The 21,344-nt window shown below is 40.7% G+C and overlaps 2 protein-coding genes, 1 long non-coding RNA gene and 1 pseudogene across 4 annotated transcripts; 1 reads left to right on the plus strand and 3 right to left on the minus strand.

Moving 5' to 3' along the window:
- Positions 1-771: 771 nt before the first annotated feature.
- On the minus strand, positions 772-6,094 carry en1b (engrailed homeobox 1b). Its single transcript, XM_079336117.1, has 3 exons — positions 5,093-6,094; positions 1,139-2,736; positions 772-1,104 (listed from the first exon to the last, which is right to left on the minus strand). The coding sequence occupies exons 1-2, from the start codon at positions 5,637-5,639 to the stop codon at positions 2,417-2,419; spliced, it is 867 nt and encodes a 288-aa protein (XP_079192243.1). The 5' UTR covers positions 5,640-6,094; the 3' UTR covers positions 772-1,104; positions 1,139-2,416.
- Positions 6,095-12,693: 6,599 nt separating this feature from the next.
- On the plus strand, positions 12,694-17,350 carry LOC306818503. Its single transcript, XR_013778263.1, has 3 exons — positions 12,694-12,769; positions 13,288-13,397; positions 16,837-17,350. It is a non-coding gene; the product is annotated as an uncharacterized lncRNA (long non-coding RNA).
- LOC306818578 (trace amine-associated receptor 1-like) lies at positions 14,233-15,175 on the minus strand. The gene has a single exon (XM_079336235.1). It carries the CDS (start codon positions 15,139-15,141, stop codon positions 14,347-14,349), a length of 795 nt encoding a protein of 264 aa, XP_079192361.1. The 5' UTR covers positions 15,142-15,175; the 3' UTR covers positions 14,233-14,346.
- Positions 17,351-19,364: 2,014 nt separating the features above from the next.
- On the minus strand, positions 19,365-20,107 carry LOC306818822 (trace amine-associated receptor 1-like; annotated as a pseudogene). The gene has a single exon. The product of its transcript is annotated as a trace amine-associated receptor 1-like (transcript).
- Between the last annotated feature and the right edge of the window lie 1,237 nt (positions 20,108-21,344).

Consider the following 21,344-nt stretch of genomic DNA (forward strand, 5'->3'; position numbering starts at 1 on the left):
TTAATAAAACGTGAAAGTGGCATTATAACATTTTTGTCCATAAACAAGCAGCGTCATAATGGGAATCAATTACGAACACGCTTTGCTGTGCGCTTATTAAATCTCAGCTCTATAGGCAGAGCTGAACGCAAAGGCAGCACAGGCTGCATGAAATAATTAAAATGCCTGAAAAGCGGAGGCCGTGAACTCACTCCCTTTGCACTCCTCTGCAGGCTTGTTATCTCTTAATTAAATACTCCGATCCATGATCAAGTTGCATTTAACCTAAACGATGTAACAAACAAGTCATATAAATCACGTCACTTTCTATCGACGGGGGCCAAGTCGTTTTTCATTGTTTTTTTTTCTTCCTTTTATTCTGATACATTAAACCGCGCACATTTTCTTAAATGGAATGTATTGCACTTCTGCTTGTGGAAAAATCATTACATTTAAATATTGAAATGTATTTTCCTACTGTGCAATATACTGTAGATTTACCTCTAGTGCAAAGTGTGCAATGCATATTTGTTTTCTTTTTTAACCTTTCAATACATGTTTCCCCTAGATGTGCACTATATGTATTTTTAATATGTTTTTGACTTTCTTTTGACTTTATTGTTCACAGTGCAATAGAGCCACCTCTTACTTCATGCAAGTTGTTCGTAGCGGTGTGTGTGTGTGTGTGTGTGTGTGTGTGTGTGTGTGTGTGTGTGTGTGTGTATGTATGTGTTTTAAAAAATATACCAAAAGTTTCAATGAAATCTTAAAAGTACTATTTATTATTTGTTCAGTAGAACAAAAAAAATGTGCCATTCAATGATAAAGATGGACATTGTTCGCTAATAGAGGAACACTTTTACTGGTCTGAATCAGTGGAAACGTCAGGGCTCTTAATTGGATGATTCATCTTTAAGTTTTTGTTATTATAACCACAAAGTTGAGTACAATTATCAGTATTTATGAAGACACTCCCCTAATAGGCTGAGATCTTTATCACATTTAAATATGTTTTGCATCTTATCCCTGCAGATCTCAGAAAGCAGGGCTTGTTAGACCAATCAGTAGTGGGACTATATTGTGAACAACACTTGCATAATGCAGACTCCTAAATGTTTACTTTTTCTGCTCAGGCAAACACACACACACACACACACACACACACACACACACACACACACATACACGCACGCGGAACACACAGCCAGTGTCACAGAGTTCACAGCCAGACTATCACACAGGAAACAGAGGTCATACAAGGCCAAACACGCCCCCCCAAAAAAATAAAAATAAAAATAATCAATTTCAAATAGTTTGAAGCAAAACATGTCATACTGACGAATGTTATCGCGTGCGTTCAATTCATTCATCGATTCTCACAGCTGTGACTTAAACTGAAACTGCAGAAGAGATGCTGGAAGTGCTGAAAGCCCCAAATTAATGTAACAGGTGAAATGCAATATGTTAGAAAGCAGAAGGAAGCCGTTTCTGATTTCTGACTGGGAAATTGGAACTGCAGCGCGTGTGTATTTGCGTGAGCTCGGCGTGCGAACGTGCGTGAAATTTTGGTGTCGAACCAATTACCTCTCAAGACCAATATATTTTTAATAATAATAATAATAATGCAGATTTTTTTTTAAATTTAATTAAATAATTTAGGAGCTCTCTGGTTGCAGCTGGGAATTTTACGTTTATAGTGTTTGCTTACAATTCGTGTTTAATTGATGAATTAATAATTTATTTAATATTCAATTGATTCAATAATCAACTAAAGGGATTTAAGATAAATTCTCACTCATTTGTGAAAAAAGGGACAACAAACATCACTGCTAACAGTGTAGCCCTACGTCACATAATTTCCCCTTTATCAACTTCAGTTTGGTGTTGAAAAATTATCCACTTGACAAATATCTTAACAAGATCTGTTAGAGTTTCCAAAAAAAAAAGAAAAGAAAAGTTGTGTGTATCGTTTAAGGAAACTTGCGAAATAAATAAAGTTGAAATCCACTCTATACCGTTCTCTGTCTTTATTTCAGACTACACGTCAACATATGAAAATCTTTGGCTTGTTTGAGTTTGCGGATTGATGTGCTGAAGGGAAATGTGGCGGGAAAATGAAGACAGGGGGACCACACACGAAAAAAAGAAAGAATCCACGTCCTAAAAAAAATGATGATAACATGAATTTAAAAGGACCCGGATGAGATATGAGCCTGAAATTAAATATACGTATACAACATGGTAGCTGTTTGGCTATATAAACTTTAATAACGATCGTTTATTTATATAATTAAGTCCATATACTGTTACCATTAAGAGAAATCTGTGTTTTTAAATAGCGCTTTCCCCACTTCCAGTTCATTGTCTCCAGAAGCAAAAAAAATAAAAAATAAAAAGTCAAGTAGAGGCCCTCAGCGGGGAAAGTTCCGGGCCCCTTTTATTCACTGTCCTCCTTGTCCTCCTGGACGGTGGTCGTGGAGTGGTTGTACAGTCCTTGAGCCATGAGCTGCATGGCCAGGCCGTTCTTGTAGCCGGTGGCCTTTTTGATCTTAGCTCTCTTATTCTGGAACCAGATTTTAATTTGGGACTCGTTCAGATTGAGTTCCTGGGCCAGGGACTGTCTCCGCTGTTCCGTTATGTACCGGTTGGCCTGGAATTCGTTTTTCAGTCTCTGCAGCTGCTCGGCCGTGAACGCTGTCCTGGGTCGCTTGTCCTCCTTGGTGCTCTTCTTCTTTTTCAGTTTCCGTGTCCTCGGGCCTGGTGTGGAAACAACAGTGGAAATACAATATTTATTTTACGGCTGGATCATGAACACGACGCGGCGCAGGAAGCTTCACTCGAATAAGTGATTCTTGCGGCCTGTATGTTTTAAATCACTGAAATTGTGATCTGAATAAACTATGCAGGATGTCACCATAAAAAATGTTAATATAGACTACCAACAAATATAAATATAAATATACACACACACACACTCACACACACAAGCCCATTTTGCTTTGAGATCAATGATCTCAAAACATGCAACCAATTAACACGTGATTTTCTTCTTCTGCAATGCAATTAAGGCTGCACCGTGTTCTTAGCTCTCACAACATTTAACTCATATGAGTGTCTCCAGGTCACATTTTTGTGCCATGAATGTTAAGACAATCAAATAAAAACAGAGTGTATGCAGACATTGAAGAAACTGCTGAAATAAATATGATAGGCATGCATCTCTCTGGCCCTTCATAATGTTTTTAAAAAGTGTTCAAGTGTCTGGTACATCAGGTCCTTTGTGTCTCATACACATCTGCTACTCCGCCAACATCGAGCAAAGCAGCAACCCTTTGCCACTGTTCAAAGGAATACAATGCTTTTGACAATATTGAAACTGTAACCCATACTGGCCTGTGTTAACATTGCACTTTTATTTTATTTTTAAAAAAAGCCTTTAAAACATTATGTAACCCATCCAGGCCTGTGATTCTGGCATCATGTAACATGTCTGCGGTGCTGCGTTGAGTTAAACATGATTTGCCAGGTAAAACAATCTCACGGAACCGGAAGTAGATTTGCATTAACGAAAGGAAAATGAATAACATTTACACTGCATTAGAGTGGATATTTACACACTGATGTTGTACTAAGAGACACGCATTCTTATCACAAGGCTATTATTTTAAACGTAATTATCAGATGGGTATTACAAAAAAATGCTTTCAAACACAAACAGCCCATAGGCCTATTATCTAAGGCTACAGGAAGATGTTGCATCAAAGAGAATGTACAATTTACATATTTGTTATTGAGGAAGTAGTCTATCGTCTTTATTTAAAAAAAAAAAACACACACACACACGTAGGCCTAAATGTCCTCTTCCAGATGTTTTTTTTTTTTTTTTTACAACATTGCGCATCATTCACCTTTTCCTCCTTTGTCGCCAAACTCTGAACGCATCATCAGGACCAATCACTTCAGTCGGCAAGATAAAAAAAGCAACGAGGTTGAGAGAAAACCTCTTCAATAAGCCAAATTGTATGTTAGCTTATATTCTCAATAAGTTGTACGGCATGTAGGCTCATAATACCAACTCAACAGCACGTTCCCGTTACTTACACACACACAAAATGGACAAAACGAGACCTCTCATAATATTTATACTGGTCATAAAGGCCTAGAAAAACGACGAATTATTCCGGAATAATACTGTCGTTGGTATTTAAGATAATTGTGTTTATGCTGCTGAATGCAATGCTGCTTTCAAGAAGCAGACTACACTACTATACTATACTATACTAGATAAAAATATTTTATTTTGTCTGCAGGACTTCCTTGAAAAAGAGGTCTTTAACCTCAATGGGACTTTCCTGGATGAATAAAGGTTAAATAAAAATGCAAACCCTTACAGCTGACACTACTGTTTACTTTATATTTGTTGTGGGGCACTTCCACGATACCAGGACTGTAAACGTTAAAACTGCAAAGTTTTTTGTCATACACACATCCTGTGAGTTTTTCAACAACCTTTAACATGTCAGGGTTAACTGTATTTAAAAGGTGAGAACTGTCAGCCATTTAAAAAAAAAACGAAGGAGAAGGGACAGAAGGCACTGTTATTGTTTTCAGAAGATTTTAAATTGACACCAGCAGACATAAAGGCCTGATGCTGCAACATCAAGGACGTATTGAAACGTACAATCGCACCATGTGTGCTGATTTTGTGTAGGAAAATTGGATTTTAGCCAGAAGACACGCGTCCGAGATGCTGATTTTATTTTTCTGTATGCGTGCGCGTGCGTGTGTGTGAGAGAGTCTGTGGAAATGAATAGATGTATTTATTTTTTGCTTTCCCTAAGTTTACAATTTGTTTTTATTTTTCTCCTATTTTGCAATTTGTTTTTTTTTCTGGCTTTTCTAATCTCTAGTAGCCTAAAGTAAAAAATAAATAAATAAATAAAAAAAAAACTCCTTGAAAGACAAAAAAGGATAAATATAATTATTTATAAAGCTCTTACATATAAAGAATAGCAGCCTCTTTATTACAGAAAATGGAGATTTAAAAGAGCACAACAAAGTGCTCATCTCTCAAACACCCCAGGCGGTGTGATTCGGGGACTATTAGCCTTACCAGATGAGGGCCGGTCCGAGTACCGAGTACAGTACACCCAAGCGGGCCACAGCATTTGCTGGCTGTCTTTGGTTCTGGGCGGAGATCCTCCATTGCTGCCACTCATAACCATAATAGAAGAAGGGCTATCTGCGTATCTTCCAGCCCCGTTGCTCGCCGCTTCGCCCTGTTTTGACGAGTTCTGCTTGGATGAAGGCGAGGAAGACGTGGACGACGAGGAAGAGGAGGAAGAGGGCGACGAAGAAGAGGTGCTGTCACTGCTGCAGTTGGAGTCCAGACACAGGCTGCCGGTGTGCGGTGGCCTCGCTCCCAGTGGGTTGACATTTTCTCTGCCTGGCGTCTGGCTCCGGTCTCGGTAGCCCTGCTCCTTCCTGCAGCCGAAGTCCGGTCGGAGGATGTTGTCAATGAAAAAGTTCGTGGTCCTGTGGGCTTGCTGGGCAGCCTGGTGCGGGATAATCATGGCGGGGGATGGAAGATTTGGAGAAAGGGACATGCTCTCCTCCTCGGTCGAGTCCCGTCCACTCTTGGGCTCCTTTCGCTCTTCCATAGCTTATGATGGGGAGAAAATGTAGCCTTTCCGAGCCTAAGTCCACTTGTTGCTCGCGCTCCCGCCCCCCTTCGGTATCCACTTTAGACGCGCCGCATGTATAAACAAGCCTTTCGCTTCAGCAAAGAAATACCTGAGTTTTTCTTTCTTTTATAGTGGTAACATTGTCTCCTAACACCCTTCAATCACTTGACAGAGTAAACAGCTCCACGTTATAACCAGTGTCCCTGTCTCTCCCTGGTGCAGCATAATATCTGGGTATTTGCGCTTCCTGGACTCTCCTAACCCGTTATCTCCCCCCTTGTGTGTGTGTTTTTCCCCCCTTTCTCTTACACTGATTCGGAAGCACGTGTGCGCGTACACATGTGCAGCGGACCAATCGGCTACAGAGGTCGAGCACAGTCGTAAATGACGACGTCCAATTAGGACTCGAGATTGGCAGAGACCAAGCACGCGCGTCCTGAGCCCGCGCACCGTTCGATCGATTTTTACGAGGCGCACGTGCATACACATGTAATCTACAAAGCAAAACAAAAACAACAGCGAGGAAGCCAAAATTCATATTTTACTCAAAGGAAGGACGGATTTTTTTTTACATTTTCCAAACACTTTTATTATTTTATAAATTATAATTTACAGTAGAGATTAGCCTGCAAGAATGACCACACATTGATAGGCTATTAGATTGTGTACGTACGTATTGGCTTCTTGCAAAGTAAAATGCGATTCCACTTATTTATATTTTGCCTGTTTTTCGGCTATATATTCATCCCAAAGCCTAGCCTAAAGCCTATTACTGAAAAAAAGATACTATAGGGATGATTGGAAAACTAAAACATCTTGTTCTTAGAATAATAATTTAAAAAAATTGTCTGCTTACATTTCCCTGTCTTTATTTCTTATCTGTGAATCCTGTGTGAAGCATTTAGGCGAGATGTCAAACTTCTAAATCATAGACATTAATGTTGCTTTTGTCCTCAAAGAAATAAACCAAAACTTGAACATTAACAATAAATAAGCACACCTTAAGGCATGGAAGTCAGAAAACTGTTAGCTGATAGCCTAAGTGAATTTGTAGAAAGAGAATTACAGGACCATAGCTCTAATTGGAGATTTGAAATAATGATAATAATAATTATAGGCTATATAAGCAACATCATGGTTGTGGGCACGTGTTGATGTTTAACACCTCCTTAGTGAAATCTTTATCCCACAGGCCGGAATATAGGAAGCAATGCTACTTAATTAAATTCCAATTAGGACAGTATCAATATGCTGTTTAGCCGCAGCGCCATTGTGCGTAAATGAGCTCTCAGTCTGCTCTTATCTGGCGCCGAAAAGAGAGGCTCCTTGAGAGAGGCTGCGAAAGATAATTTATAGCTTTTAATTAGTCTTCATTCTGCCTGATCAGCCCGGTGTTCTTCACGAGGTGCGGGGCTGAATAAAAAACCCGAGTCAAAAGCGCTGTCACCGCTCCCTGGCAGGGCCCTTAATCAAAGTGAAGCAGGGGCCGCGCTACAAGCCACGTAATTTCCAAGGTGCTGATAAAGCTTGTTGAATAATAGCGGGGGCCCTCGGAGACACCATTTACAGAAATGACTTTATTGACGGCTTAACGTTGGTAATTCATTTTACCTTTCATGTATTGGGAGCCGAATTGTTCGCCGTAATAGGATGATGAATGCAGTGACGGACCGCAGCCCCGGGTTTTATTGAGTAGCCCGTATACTGGAGGTGTTTCTGGGGAACACACACACACACACACACGCACACTTACACCCACAAACACACATACACGCACGCACACACCCACACACACGGTTCATGATTCTGTTCAGTAAAGTAAAGACAGAACAGTCTGTAGTATAGCCCAAATCGAATGCAGCTTCTTGAAGTGCACAGAAATCAAATGTTTTGATGAAGCAGTTCTTTTGATGACCATCTCATCTTCTTGTTTGGAGGTTGGATATGCAAAAATACAATGTAAAAAAAAAAAAAAAAAACCTGTACATTTTTTTTTCCTTCTTCAGGTTCTAGTTTTTTGTTTCCTGATTCTAACTTGACAAATACAAGCTGAGGATATGGCAGAATTTCCAATCAGAATTCGCCCCGACAGCTTAATCTTGTTTTACTAAAAGTAGTATATAAAAGGCTACATTTTGTGTCTTTTTTTTTACAGAGAGGTTACATTAGTTTGAAGAGTAGTTAGTCATCAGTATTTTTCAACGCCTGTACGCTGAGTGCAAACACTTTGATTTGTTTTTCCCATCGCCTCCTAAAACACAGCATTTGTATTTAAAATGTGAGCAATTCCCACTTTGTCAGATAATCTATGACAGATAAGCAATTTTATTACAAAGTCAAATAGACTTCTGTGTCCCCTCCATTGAGATGGCGTCTTTGTTGTTCGGTGTTGTCTAGAAATCGCCTGCATGATGTTGCCACAAAAATGAAGTTCAATTTAAGGAGTTTTGGATTCCAGCTGAAAAACGTATCCTATTGTGGGATAGCCCGAGGAAGGTTTGGGAACTTTGGACTCAATGGGTGTTAAAGTGCTGCATACGCAGGCTCGTGCTGTCACCCAGTGGTGGAAGTTGGATGTTCCAATTCATTTAATCCCATTCTGTAAACTTGTTTAAATAGAAAAATGATCTAATCAGTTCATTTAACTTTTGGTTACTTAGTTTGTTTGAGATTCAGATGTTTGAAGCCCTGCAGAGGGATTTTGCCTTTGTATTGTGGCTGCCTCCTTGCTCTAAAAGTTGTTTGACCTCTAAATAATAATAGTAAGGTTCTACGGAGTCCCTGAAGTTCAAAAAAGAAAGAGACATGCATTTTATTGTTCATTTGAATTTGTGGGACTTTATTCTCCGTTGGTTTCAGGCTTATGTGAAAATAAAATTTCATAACCTTTGGAAGAAGTGTGTGTGTGTGTGTGTGTGCGCGTGCGTGTGTGTGTGTGTGCGTGCGTGTGTGTACGCACGCATGTACCGCTGTGCTCAAACGTCCAGAGCTGCAATCCCAACAATCAGCAGCATGTGTTGGGTTTTGCTGACATCTGGTGGCTATGATGTGTAAGTGCTATCCATTGTTGTTTACACAAACACCAGGATTGCCTTTAATTGGCTATATTAATATTTTTATGGCTCTCTTTAAAGATCGAGCCCACATGATCAAAGCAGCAGAAAAGATAATAAACAAAATAATCTGAGATTAAAAAATTAACATAAAATAAAGCACCAGCAGACAGTTAACAAGCATTTATTTTGTTTGACTTAATTCTATCAGTAGCCTGATAATCAGTCAATATATAATCAATAATGAGGCAATAATGAAACGTTACTAAAAACAAAGTGGAGCTCTGTAAACTTTCATTCACACTGAGTCGTCACAAATGTTTGTGTTTTTATTGTACCTCAATGTCACCAGCAGGAGGCAGTGAAGTGCCATGCTTCTCTTTGTTATGGGGACTCTAGTTTCTCATTCGACAGTAAGGAGCGAAGCTGTAGTGAAAAGAAGCACCGTCTGTCTCCATCTGATATCCTGTTCATATGGATTTGTATGGCTTGAAAACATGAAAACATGCATAAAGTTGGTTAACAAAAAAACAAAAAAACAAAAAAACAAGTCACAATGGTAAAGCTAGATATAAGCCTATAGTTTGCTAATTTTTGAAAGTGGCTGCGTCTCATGTCTAATGCTGCGGTAGGCTAAGTAAACACTAAACTTTATCATGTAAAAAAAAAAACCCTGACTGTTTTACTACAGCCAATGACAAAGTCTGAATATGACAGAGAACGTAGGTTACAAGGTGTAACCATGGTTCTCTTAGTGAAGAGACTATCTCTCCAGCTCGAGACTGCTGTGTGTTGCACAGGTGTTATTAGCCCCCTCACAGGTAGATTGTCTTAAAACTAATTGTCCACAATGTCACCTGACCCTATGGTCAGCCCCATACATATGGAATATATAGTGGAGAGAGAGTCTCTTCACTCACAGAGCCATGGTTACACCTTGTAACCTACGTTCTCTATCATAGGGAGACTATCTCTCCACCACATATTCCATATGTATGGGGCTCTGTAAGAGCAATCATCTTTTTTTGTATGTGTATTGTCTCTTGTCTTGCAATAAAAGAAAGACACACCACAAGGGAATAGAGAAGCACCCGTCCATGACAGGAACTGTGTCCTTCGAATAAGATGTTGCCGCCACCAGTGCTCCAAAAAAAAAGAGTAACCACATGGATGTCAATGAACTATATACAAATGTACAAAATATAAACACCCCAGGCTAGCAAGTACAGCTGACTGCCAGTCTTTGCCACCTGATGCCAAGGCGCCAGACGCAATCAAGGCTAGCCTGCCCTGCAAAATGCTCAGGCTCAACGCGAGAGGTGACGTTGCCACACCGAACAGCCACGCCAGGATGACGGAGAAGGGAAAGTAAAACATGACGCTATGCTGGGCTACATCGAGCACACATTCACGAAACAACATGTTTGCAGCCACATTAATCTGGTAGAATCGGGGAAATGTAGATGGGCCGGAACAAGTACCAGCCATGCAGATCTCGCTCAGAGATGACCTCATCCATGCCCTGTGCACATACACCTGTAGTGCACGTACCGCACATACCAGTGAGCGTCATTGGTCCTCGTTCTGTCTCTGCATGGAGTGGAGAGACCGGAGCTCAAACCTCTGACTCATCCGAGAGTCAGAAAAAACCATGGGGACATGCCTGTACCCTCTGGTAGGAACCTGCAGAGGTCTGCATGAAGGGAGACAGCCTGAAGCTCTCCACCCCGCCAGGCGATGGCCAGCGCCATCAATGAGGCAGTCTTAAGGGATAGTCACATCAAGTCGACTGAATCCAGGGGCTTGAACGGCGTCCGTTACAAAGCCTTTAGAACTAGATCTAAATCCCAAGGCGGGAGAGCCGGTCTACAATGACGGCCCATATGTCTCCAGGAATTGGGACACAAGGTGGCCAACTTCCTCAGACAACATCAGCCTATAAGGGCTGTCTTAATAGCTGCCACTATACCCCGTAGGGTGGAGGCCGACTGCCCCGCCTCCAGGAGCTCTTGCAAAACTGCAGAATCTCAGGTGCCGAGTATACCAGAGGATCCACCTGCTGTTCCCTGCACCATGCCATAAAGACCCGCCAGCAATGGAAGGATGTCTGCGAACCATATCATGTGAGGTCAATATCGGGCCACTGGTCCAAGCCTCATCTTCTCCATTCGCACTCTCTGCAGGAGAGGTGGAAGGAGCATGAAAAGGGAGGGACATTCTAAAGCAGGGCCCTTGGCCATTGATGGGCCCAGGTGTCCACTTTGTGAGGACGGTGTCTTTCCCAAGCGACAAGAACAGGAGGCGGTGGGTGGATTCCTTTGAACTAAGAAATCGGCCGCTGCTAGTCCGTAGTGGTGCCAGATACCTGCAATCAGCGGCTCCGTCACTGAGTGCGGGCGCACACACCAGCACACACACTGACACACGTACACCGACACACACGCACCAAACTTTTCCCTCTGCCAATACTCCTAATCATGCAATACACCACATCATCATCATCATCATTATTTCTCAGCACACATACCATTTAGGGCGTTAGGTATGCGCTCCACGGTGGCCCATTTCCGCCAGGTAAATAGGCCGACATGATGATCACATTATGTAATTGATTGTTGAAATGTTTGTTTTTAAATCATCACCAAAAGATGAAAGTTGCTGTGTTGTGAATAAAATATTAATTAAAAAAGGGTAAGTTAGTACTGAGGAATCCACAGGGATTTCAATTCATTCAAAAATCTATAACATCGAAATGTTGGAGAGATTGTGGAGAGAAAGCAGCAAACTATTCCCATATTTTCTGGTTATGTCCACTATTAAAAAAATACTGGCAAAATATATTGAATGAAATACAAAGCGTGTTGAAAATGGATATGAAAACTGACAAATCCATCATCGTGTTGGGCTTAACATCAATGGGAGAGTTTAGTAAAGAAGATCTTTATCTTTTTAGAATATTACGGGTAAGCGTCCTCAACCTAATCACTACCAACTGGCTACAAAAAACAAGCCCAACTATTGATAAATGGAGGAAACTTATTGAAAAAATCAAGGAAATGGAAAGAATAACATTCAAAATAAGAGGACAGGAAACAATTGGTCAACAAAAGTGGGAGAAATATTTAAAGGAAAACCACACTTAAAACAAATAAATCCCGAAAAACAAAAAGGAAAAAAAATGGATAAGGCAGTCAAAATGGGATGTAATATCAACAACCACTAAGGGGAGCACTTATCACTTAGTCACTTATTATCGTTGTACTTTTTTGGTTTTGCTTATTGGTATATTTCTTTTTTTCTTTTTTTTTTCTTGTTTGTATGGCATTTTTCTTTTATGTTCAACCTATAAACATACAACACTGATACAAGATAACTCATCCAAATAATGATAAGTACTGGAGTGAATCATGTTATGTGGATGTGGGCCTGGAGCCGAACTTCACTTCACATCATCAACGTTTTGCTTTATGATGATTACAATTTATGATTTATCTCAGTATGTACGATGTATAACTTGTTTGAGGTTATACACCAACCACAAAAACATCTGTATGTATGTATAATCACTATAATAAACAAAAAAAAACAACAAAAAAAACCCCATTCATTTATGAGAAAATCTGTGTATGTATGATTCCTAGCCTTGTGTTTACTTTAGTCCTTAGTGTGTTTCCCTGTGTCCTCCTATGTTGTCTTTAAGCTTGTTTCCTGTTGCTTGTGTTTTCAGGTTCTCAGTTTGGTGTTTAACGTTTCCTAGTCTTGTTTTAAGTGTTTCCTGTTTTATTTGGTAATATCTTGTTTTAGTCTCTTCAGTGTCAGGTTTTACTTTGTACTTGTCCTCAGTTTTCTGGTCTTGTGCTCTTTGTTCCTTGTGTTTCCCTCCTGTCTGATTGTCCTCACCTGTCTGATTAGTCTCACCTGTGTCTGATTACCCCATGTCTATTTAGTCTCTGTGTTTTCCTCAGTCTCTCGTCGGTTCATTGTCTTTTGTCGTTTGTCCTGGTATGTGGTTTGTCTCCTTGCTCCTCGTGGTTTTTGGATTTTGTTTTTCCAGTAAGTTTTTGCCTTTTGTTTAATACATTTTTATGATTGGGTCCTCCTCCCTGTTTTCTGCCTGCATCGTGACACAGTTGGTAGAGTCGTCGTCTCTCAATCGGAAGGTCGAGGGTTCGATCCCCAGCTCCTGTGAGCGACATATCCGATGTGTCCTTGGGCAACACACTTAACCCTGAATTGCCCCCCCTGCTGCGTCAGGCAGCGTATGAACGTGAATGGAATTAGTTACCCGATGGCCATATAACCAGCCATCAGTGTGAATGGATAGGTGTGCCCTGCAGTGTAAAAGCTCTTTGAGTAGTCAGAAGACTATAAAAGCTCACTTTCCCTTTGTTTAAAAAGAAGGCTGCTTGAGACCTTGAGGGCAGATCACTCCGAGTTACAGAGAAAGTAGCAGCTTTTGGAGAGAGTTCTTTGTTGGTTCGCTACTTGTGTCTTTTGTTTTTTGTAAATATTTCTTGTAGACCTGTAAATAATATTTTTTCTATTCTTTGTTTTGGTTTTTCTCATTGTAGTGCAAAACACCAACCAGCTTTTCAGCATCAACAATCACGGCCTGCAATGGGGGAGAGATACCAGGGACCTGCACATGACACCATCTCTGCCCCAAACCAGCGAGGATTGGGTAAGGACTTTGTTTGCTTCTATTGCCAGCAGCCAGGCCACAAAGCTTCTGTGTGTCCCGTATGCAAAGCTAAGTTCACTGGTGCTTGTTATGCATCCTGGTTATAAGTGGGCCCTGAGGCTGACATGGAGGTGAAGGCGCGACACAAAACTGTTACCATCAGTGGTCAACAGGTGACAGCCCTGTGAGACTCAGGTAGCAACATGTCTCTAGTTAAAAGTACTCTGGGGGGGCGCTGCTGGCGCAGCGGCAGTGCACACGTCCCCATGTACTCTCTCCCTAAACTTCCGCCTCTGTCCACTTTCCTCCCTCTATAATAAAGGCAAAATGCCAAAAATAAATCTTGGGAAAAAAACCCCCCAAAAAATACTCTGGTGCCAATCGGCACTGTGGACTACTGCAGACAGGCGGACATTATGGAGTGTTCATGGAGACAGACATCTGTACCCAAAAACTGATTTAACTGTGATTATTGATGAACAATCTTACTTGCTGACTGTTGGGGTGGTAGAGAACACACCTGTTGATACCATCTTGGGTTGGGATTTGCTTGTGCTAATGGACTTGTTGCAGGATAAAGAACTGTCTGAGCAAAGTGACTCTGGGAAGGTCGGAGAACTGAATTCAAATGTGTCTTGTCCTGTAATCACCAAAGCCCAAGCTAAAGCTGGTGTCCAACCACTACCAGAACTCGACAGTAGTCTGCGTGAGGGTGACGCTAAAGGGCCAAGAAAATCATAGAGAAGCAGTTAAGGCTAGCTTCTTTTTCTATTTGCCTACTTTACCAACTCTACAATAAAAAAATAAAATGACAAAGAAGTTGATAAAAGCCCCCTTAGCAGATCTCTTCTCTTTTGATTCAAACAGCACATTTACAACATCAATTTCATGAACATTTTGTTTGTAAAAATAAAAAAACAAGTTGACAAAACTTGAACTTTTCATCAGTTTATTCAGTGAAAAGTGTTGTCTGTGAAATGTCAGATTTAAAGATGTGACCTGAGGTTAATAATTTAAAAGCCTTTCTGAACCAACTATAGAAGAAAGCATAAATCATAGGGTTCACAGTAGAATTCAAGCATCCCAACCATCCAAGTGTTAAAAGAAATGCTGGTGGTGTTGAATAACTAATATGAGGATCGATGATGTTACAGATGAAAAATGGAGTCCAAAAGCACAGAAAAGCCCCCATTACAACAGCCAGGGTTTTAGTGGCTTTTGTCTGGCCTGTGTTTGACGGTTTCACTGAGTTCACACAGCCTGAGTTCTGGATGCTGCGAAACTGTCTCTGTGCCACAAAGAAAATCTTAAGGTAAACACCAACCATTATTATCCCAGGCAAGTAAAAGGCAACCGCTGAGGAAATACTATTAGACACTCCACTCTGAAACAAAAGACATTCTCCTTCGCATTCAACATGGTTATAGTAAGACTCATCAACAACCAAAGTATTTAACTTAATAAAAACCATTCCAAAACCTAAACTAATTGAAATACTCCAACAGATCAGAATCATGATAAAAACAACTTTCACAGACATTTTGATTCTGTAAAGCAGCGGCTGGCAAACAGCGAAGTATCGGTCAACTGATATGAAGGAAAGATTGAGAATTGATGCTGTACACAACGTGACACCAGAACTCAAAAAGACTTTACAGAATAAGTCACCAAAATACCAACAAGACTCAACAGTTTGAATCATAAATGGGAACATGATGAATATTCCTAAAAGCAGGTCAGACATAGCCAGAGAGGAAATCAGGTAATTTGTTGGAATATGGAGCTGCTTAAAATAAGCCACTGAGACAATGACCAAAAGGTTTCCACACACTGTTAGGATGATAATGACCCCGTAAATGGCGTAGAGGGCAACACGTAGGGGTATGGGAAAACTTGTCTTCAAGCAGGATGTGTTTCTGGACTCAAAGCAGCGTTCTGGCTCCATCTGTTTGAAAGGAAACAAATTGAACAAAATAGGAATTCATTTTAATGCACGTGATATCGTTTAATATCAAAATCAATACAAGGTTAAATTCCCATGTTCAATAAAAGAGCTTCAGGGATGTCGAATGAACAATCTGTCCCGGCAGGCAGAAAATAAAGTACAGCAAGTGTTGAATGTCCCTTCACAATTCAACCATGGGTTCTTAGCTTAAAGTTTTAAAGTTAACTTTTTTAATGTTTGGCTGGAAGTTTTACAAATGGCTGACAAGAATCACTTTTTTTTGGAATAGAGACCCAGACAGCCAATGACAAATTAGGCTTGATTTTAGCCCCTTTGTATGTGTTTAACAATCATGAAATATTGTTTTGTTTTTCATTAAAAACTATTACATGCCAAAGTTCCTCCCTGACCTTTTAAACCTGCCCAGTCAGTCTGTATGTGCAACTTTACAGAGAGGATACTGAAGACAGTTATGGCCTTATCCTTATGCAGGTTGTCATGTCAGGGACACTGAAGCTTCAGTGTTTAGCTCTGCATCTTTCTAACGTCTTTCCTCTTTTTAAAAGCACCTCCAATATTAATCCCAGTTTGACCACATTTCTGCCTGTGGAGCTTGTTAGAAACATGCTGAGGCATTTTAGGTCAGGTTGAATAAGTCAATCTGTTTGGGCAGGCCATCCTCATCAACAGTCCCAAGGAACCTAAGAGAGCTCAGCAGCTCCCAGAAAAAGGAGAGGTTAGTAACTTGAATATAACGATAGTGACAAGCAGTAATAAGATATGAAAGCAGAGAGAGAGATAAGAGATCCTGGTGCAGTTCCCCCGGTAGTCTAGGCCTATAGCAGCATATTTATGAGCTGGTCCTAAGCCAGCCCTAACTATAAGACCTATCAAAAAGAATAGTTTTAAGTCTATTCTTAAAAGTACCTAGCGTGTCTGCCTCCCGGACCCCGACTGGTAGACGATTCCAAAGCGGTGCCTGATAAGTGCTAAGTGCTATCTGAAACTTTACAGAGTGGATAGTAAAGACAGTTACATTGTGGCCTGTTTCTAGTCTGAAAGAAATAGTCCATATTGCCATTTGTTAGAACATGGTGCTTTTTACAGATTAATATTGTGCCTCTAAAGATTCTCATTGCTCATGGCAGTAATGTATTGATGGATGTATCAGGTAAAAGGGTATAAAGCTCCTGGAGGGGGGGGGGGGGGCTAGATAACCCAGCATGAAGGAAATGTTCTGACATCTACAGTATGAAGGATTTTGCTTACGCTTTGTATTATTTTTAATAATAAAGTTCACGATATTATTCATGTGTATGATTTTCATTGATATTTCTTGCAGAAGACTGTATGACAGGAACAAAAAGCAGCACACATAACCCACATAAGTTTGTGCTACAGCCTTGACATTTGAATGAACTAATGTTTGCTACTTGGAGTCAGATAGCGTGACGATAGAGCAGGCGGGGTGTTTTCTGTTTGGTTTTCCCACAGATGGTGAGTCCTGTGAGCGCAGTGATTGTTCTTCTCAGAGACAGAGGCAGATGTAGGTGATGTAGATGACGATGAACTAATGAGAAGAGAAAACATCCTGAAGATGCATAATTTTGGGTTAGATAACCTCTGTCTAGACTATATAAGGGTTCAGGGAGAGCTAGAATGGGTTCAGACTTTGTGAGCTGACCCAGCATTTGTATGTCTGTCAGGGAAACGTAAAAAGAACCCGGTGACACTGTATCTTACATTCTTGATTCAACTGGTTAATAAACTTTGTTAACTTGAGAACTGAGAAAGCCTCCCCACTTCTTTCCCATCAACCAGCATGCGGTTAAGGTGATTATACAGATTAGTCAGATTTAAAGGTGCAATATGAATTTCTGACGTGCAACATTTTAATTGTTACTAACAAACCACATTTAAAACATTAAAGACCGCTGTCTCCACCCGACTCCTCCTCCCAAGAATCAATGCACATTCATGTTCCCATGTCAGGGAGCTTCAATATTCAGCCAGCTCTGCATCGGTCTGTACTGTAAAACTTTCTGCGTTTTAAGTCTTTCCTCTTTTCAAAATATTGATCCTAGTTTGATCTTTTTTTCGACTCACACTACAAGATAATCTGGGCAGATAATCAGTTCCGAGCAGCCTTGAATTAGGAACGACCCCATGAGCAAGGATTTATAAAATATATGTAAGGTGAATAGATTGCATTCACAGTAGAATTGAAGCATCCCAACAAGTGTTACAATTAATGATGGCGGCGTTGAGTAAATATTTAAAGAGCATATTGCAGATTAAAGACAAAACTTAACTAATCATAGGAAAATATGTTAACAATACTGTTTTTAAAGAAATTCTAAAATTAATAACCCACAGGGTCTCCTGGAGACGTTTTAGTACGTTTTTGCACGTCTTTGCTCTTTACTTCCGCATTCGGCTGTGACGTAACGTAAGGGAGTCCCGCTGAATCCCCGTCTGTTTAACATAGAAAAGCATGGATCCGAGTGTCACTCCCGTCAATAAAGAGGAAGAAAATATGTATTCCTTTACATATAATGGTCCACTGGCTTATTATTCTGAACCTATTAGATGTGATAGAGAGCAGAAACAGGCAGGATTAGAGGAATAACGGCCTCAGGAGAGAAGTGAAGTTGTGGTGTGAGTAGAGACCCTGAGCAGGCGTCCTGCTGAGTGACAGGTGTCAGCTCGCGATATATGGGCTCGTGCTGTGTTCACATCAGCATATGTAAAGTTTGTAATCACATTCAATCCATTAAAAAACAATTTGTAGAAGGTGCAAGTGCCGATCATTCACCTTTACATTGTATGGGAGTTGCTCGTAAAAACGGCAAATCTGTACAACGTATTACGGTGCCGCGCTGTGCGCGAGCGCGAGAGAGAGAGGGAGAGACAGACAGACAGACAGACAGACAGACATAAAACCCGATTACACGGCCTGTGCTAATGCAGCACTATGTCTTTATTGTTTATTCCTCATGCAGCCCAGTGCTCACGTTGTTATAGAAAATACAGTGTATGATGCAGGATTCTCCTGACGTGAGTTCACAGCGCACGTAATCCACACAAACATGCACAACAGCGCACACACTCGACAGTTTAATGCGTGCACATATATTAGGCTACTACAAAAAGTTTAAAGTTTTAATGGGATAGAGGACCGACAGACGTAAAGCTTGTGTTTCTGTTTGTTTCCAAACCGCGCGTTCCGTCTTTCCTCACTGCGCGCGCACACACACACACACACACACACACACACACACACACACACACACACACACACACACACACACACACACACACGCTCTGTTGCAACAGAGTTGGATTTATAATAAATCGTATGACTACATATATTAATACAGACTGTCCGGTGTCTATTACGCGCAAACTAGAGAATATAACAGAGGATTCCAGCAGATCAAATCATTAAATGCTTGTCTGCGTATATAATATTTTATGTTAAACAGCCAGAGATTTAAATCATTAATAAAGAAACGCTTTTGCGCCTGATGCTGAAATATTCAACGTGTCTGTTCGATCGTTTTCTGAGGTTGTGGGAATAATTCACCAAAACACACTATGAATAATCAAGCCACTTACACTATGCACCCGAATGTGCGCCGCGCAAATTACAAACTATTGCAGGGAGGCATCCTGTCTGTTCTCACTCACTACCACTTATCATTACACCTCTTTAATCATGTTTTAGCCTGTTTTTTTGTGCTTTAATTCTTTTGTGCTGCTTTCTAAATGTTTGTTTGTAAAGTGTTTCATGCTCTCAGTATAAGACAAGTTCCCCCAGGGGCAATAAAGGCTTCATTCATTCATTCATACACGCATGCATAAAGCCGATCAAAGCAGAGTAACAGAACGTCGTATGACGCGTTGTTGAAAAAAAAGCGAGTTCTAAACAACTACGCTAAAAACAGCCACTTTCTCCTTTAAATTAGAGCACTTATGTTTTGAAGAATATACAGAAAATTGATGTACTTATTCTGCAGCCCTTATCTGACAACATGAAGTGTTAATCTCAACTTTTTTTTAACCTGCAATATGCTCTTTAAAGGTTTGATGATGTTACAGATGAGAAATGGTATCCACAAAGAAAGAAAAGCCCCCATTACAATCGCCAGGGTTTTAGTGACTTTTGGCTGGGCTGTGTTTGATGTTTTTACTCAGTTCTGTATGCTGCAAAACTGTCCTTGTGCCACAAGGAAAATCTTATGGTAAACACCAACCATTATTATTCCAGGCAAGTAAAAGGAAACCACTGAGGAAACACTACTAGACACTCCACTCTGAAAGAAACATGCAAAACACCAAAAATAACTAAAAAACTGCAAAAAAACTATTCGAAAACCTAAATTAATTAAAATACTCCAACAAATCAGAATCATTACCAGCACAACATTTATAGATACTTTTCTTCTGTAAAGCAGAGGCTGACAAACGGTGAAGTATCGGTCAGCTGATATGAAGGAAAGATTGAGAATTGATTCTGTAACTAACGTGACACCAGACTTTACAGAATAAGTCACCAAAATACCAACAAGACTCAACAGTTTGAATCATCGAATGAAAACATGACTATTCTCCATAAAAGCAGGTCAGACATAGCCAGAGAGGAAATCAGGTAATTTGTTGGAGTATGGAGCTGCTTAAAATAATCCTCTGAGAAAGTGACCAAAAGGTTTCCACACACTGTTAGGATGATAATGACCCCAAAAAATAATGTAGAGGGCAACATGTACAGGTATGGGAAAACAAAATAGGAATGTTTTTTTTTTTTTGGTCTCAGCTGTCTATTTCTTTTGACTCATGATTCTGCACACAGCTTCAAACTACTTTGTCACACATTAGGTCTGTTAAGGTCTTCCCCATAAGGCCTGTGTTTGCATTTTTACTGAGTTCTGTATGCTGCAAAACTGTCTCTGTGCCACAAGGAAACTCTTAAGGTAAACACCAAACATTATTATTCGAGGAAAGAAAAAGGCAACCACTGAGGAAACACTACTAGACACTCCACTCTCAAAGAAAACACATCTTCATTCACAAGTGGCTCAAAATATTGTCTCAGCTGTCTGTTTCTTTTGACTCTGATTCTGCACACAGCTTCAAACTACTTTATAAAACATTATGTCCTCATTGTTAATGACAGTCTGCTTGATTTCAATAACAAACATTTCCAGACATTAAATTCGTCTTCATGAAGAAATAAAAAACACGAGCATTGACAAATTTACATAATGAACAAATACATTCATATGAATCCTATACTTACCTTCCATAAGGACAGGACAGTGTGGCCAGCAATCTGCTACATATGAGGTCAGCTTTTCTTGTACTGAATGAGCTCTGCCTCTGTGGCCAGTAGAGTCAGAGGTTAAATAAAAGAGCTTCAGGGATGGAGGTGGAACAATCTGTCCCAGAAGACAGAAACAAAAAAGAAGTACAGCAGGGAGCACAGCAACAATGGGTTCTTAGCTGAAACTTTTAAAGTTAACTTTTTTAACGTTTGGCTAGAAGTTTTACAAATGGCTGACAAGAATCACTTTTCTGTCTGAGAAAGTATGGGGTTCGGGGCCCTTTGCTAAAGGCGGTCCGGTCCATGTACGAACAGAGCAGGAGTCTGGTTCGCATTGCCAGCAGTAAGTCGGACCTGTTCCCGGTGCGCGTTGGCCTCCGGCAGGACTGCCCTTTGTCACCGGTTCTGTTCATAACTTTTATGGACAGAATTTCTAGGCGCAGCCAGGTGCCGGAGGGGGTCCGGTTCGGGGACCGCAGGATCTCGTCTCTGCTTTTTGCAGATGATGTGGTCTTGTTGGCTCCATCAAACCCGGATCTTCAGCGTGCTCTGGGGCGGTTCGCTACCGAGTGTGAGGGGATGAGGATCAGCACCTCTAAATCTGAGGCCATGGTTCTTGACTGGAAAAAAGGTGGCTTGCCCTCTCTGGGTCGGTGGGGAGTCCTTGCCCCAGGTGGAG

Source organism: Symphodus melops (genome assembly GCF_947650265.1).
Source record: "Symphodus melops genome assembly, chromosome: 23".
Taxonomy (NCBI): domain Eukaryota; kingdom Metazoa; phylum Chordata; class Actinopteri; order Labriformes; family Labridae; genus Symphodus; species Symphodus melops.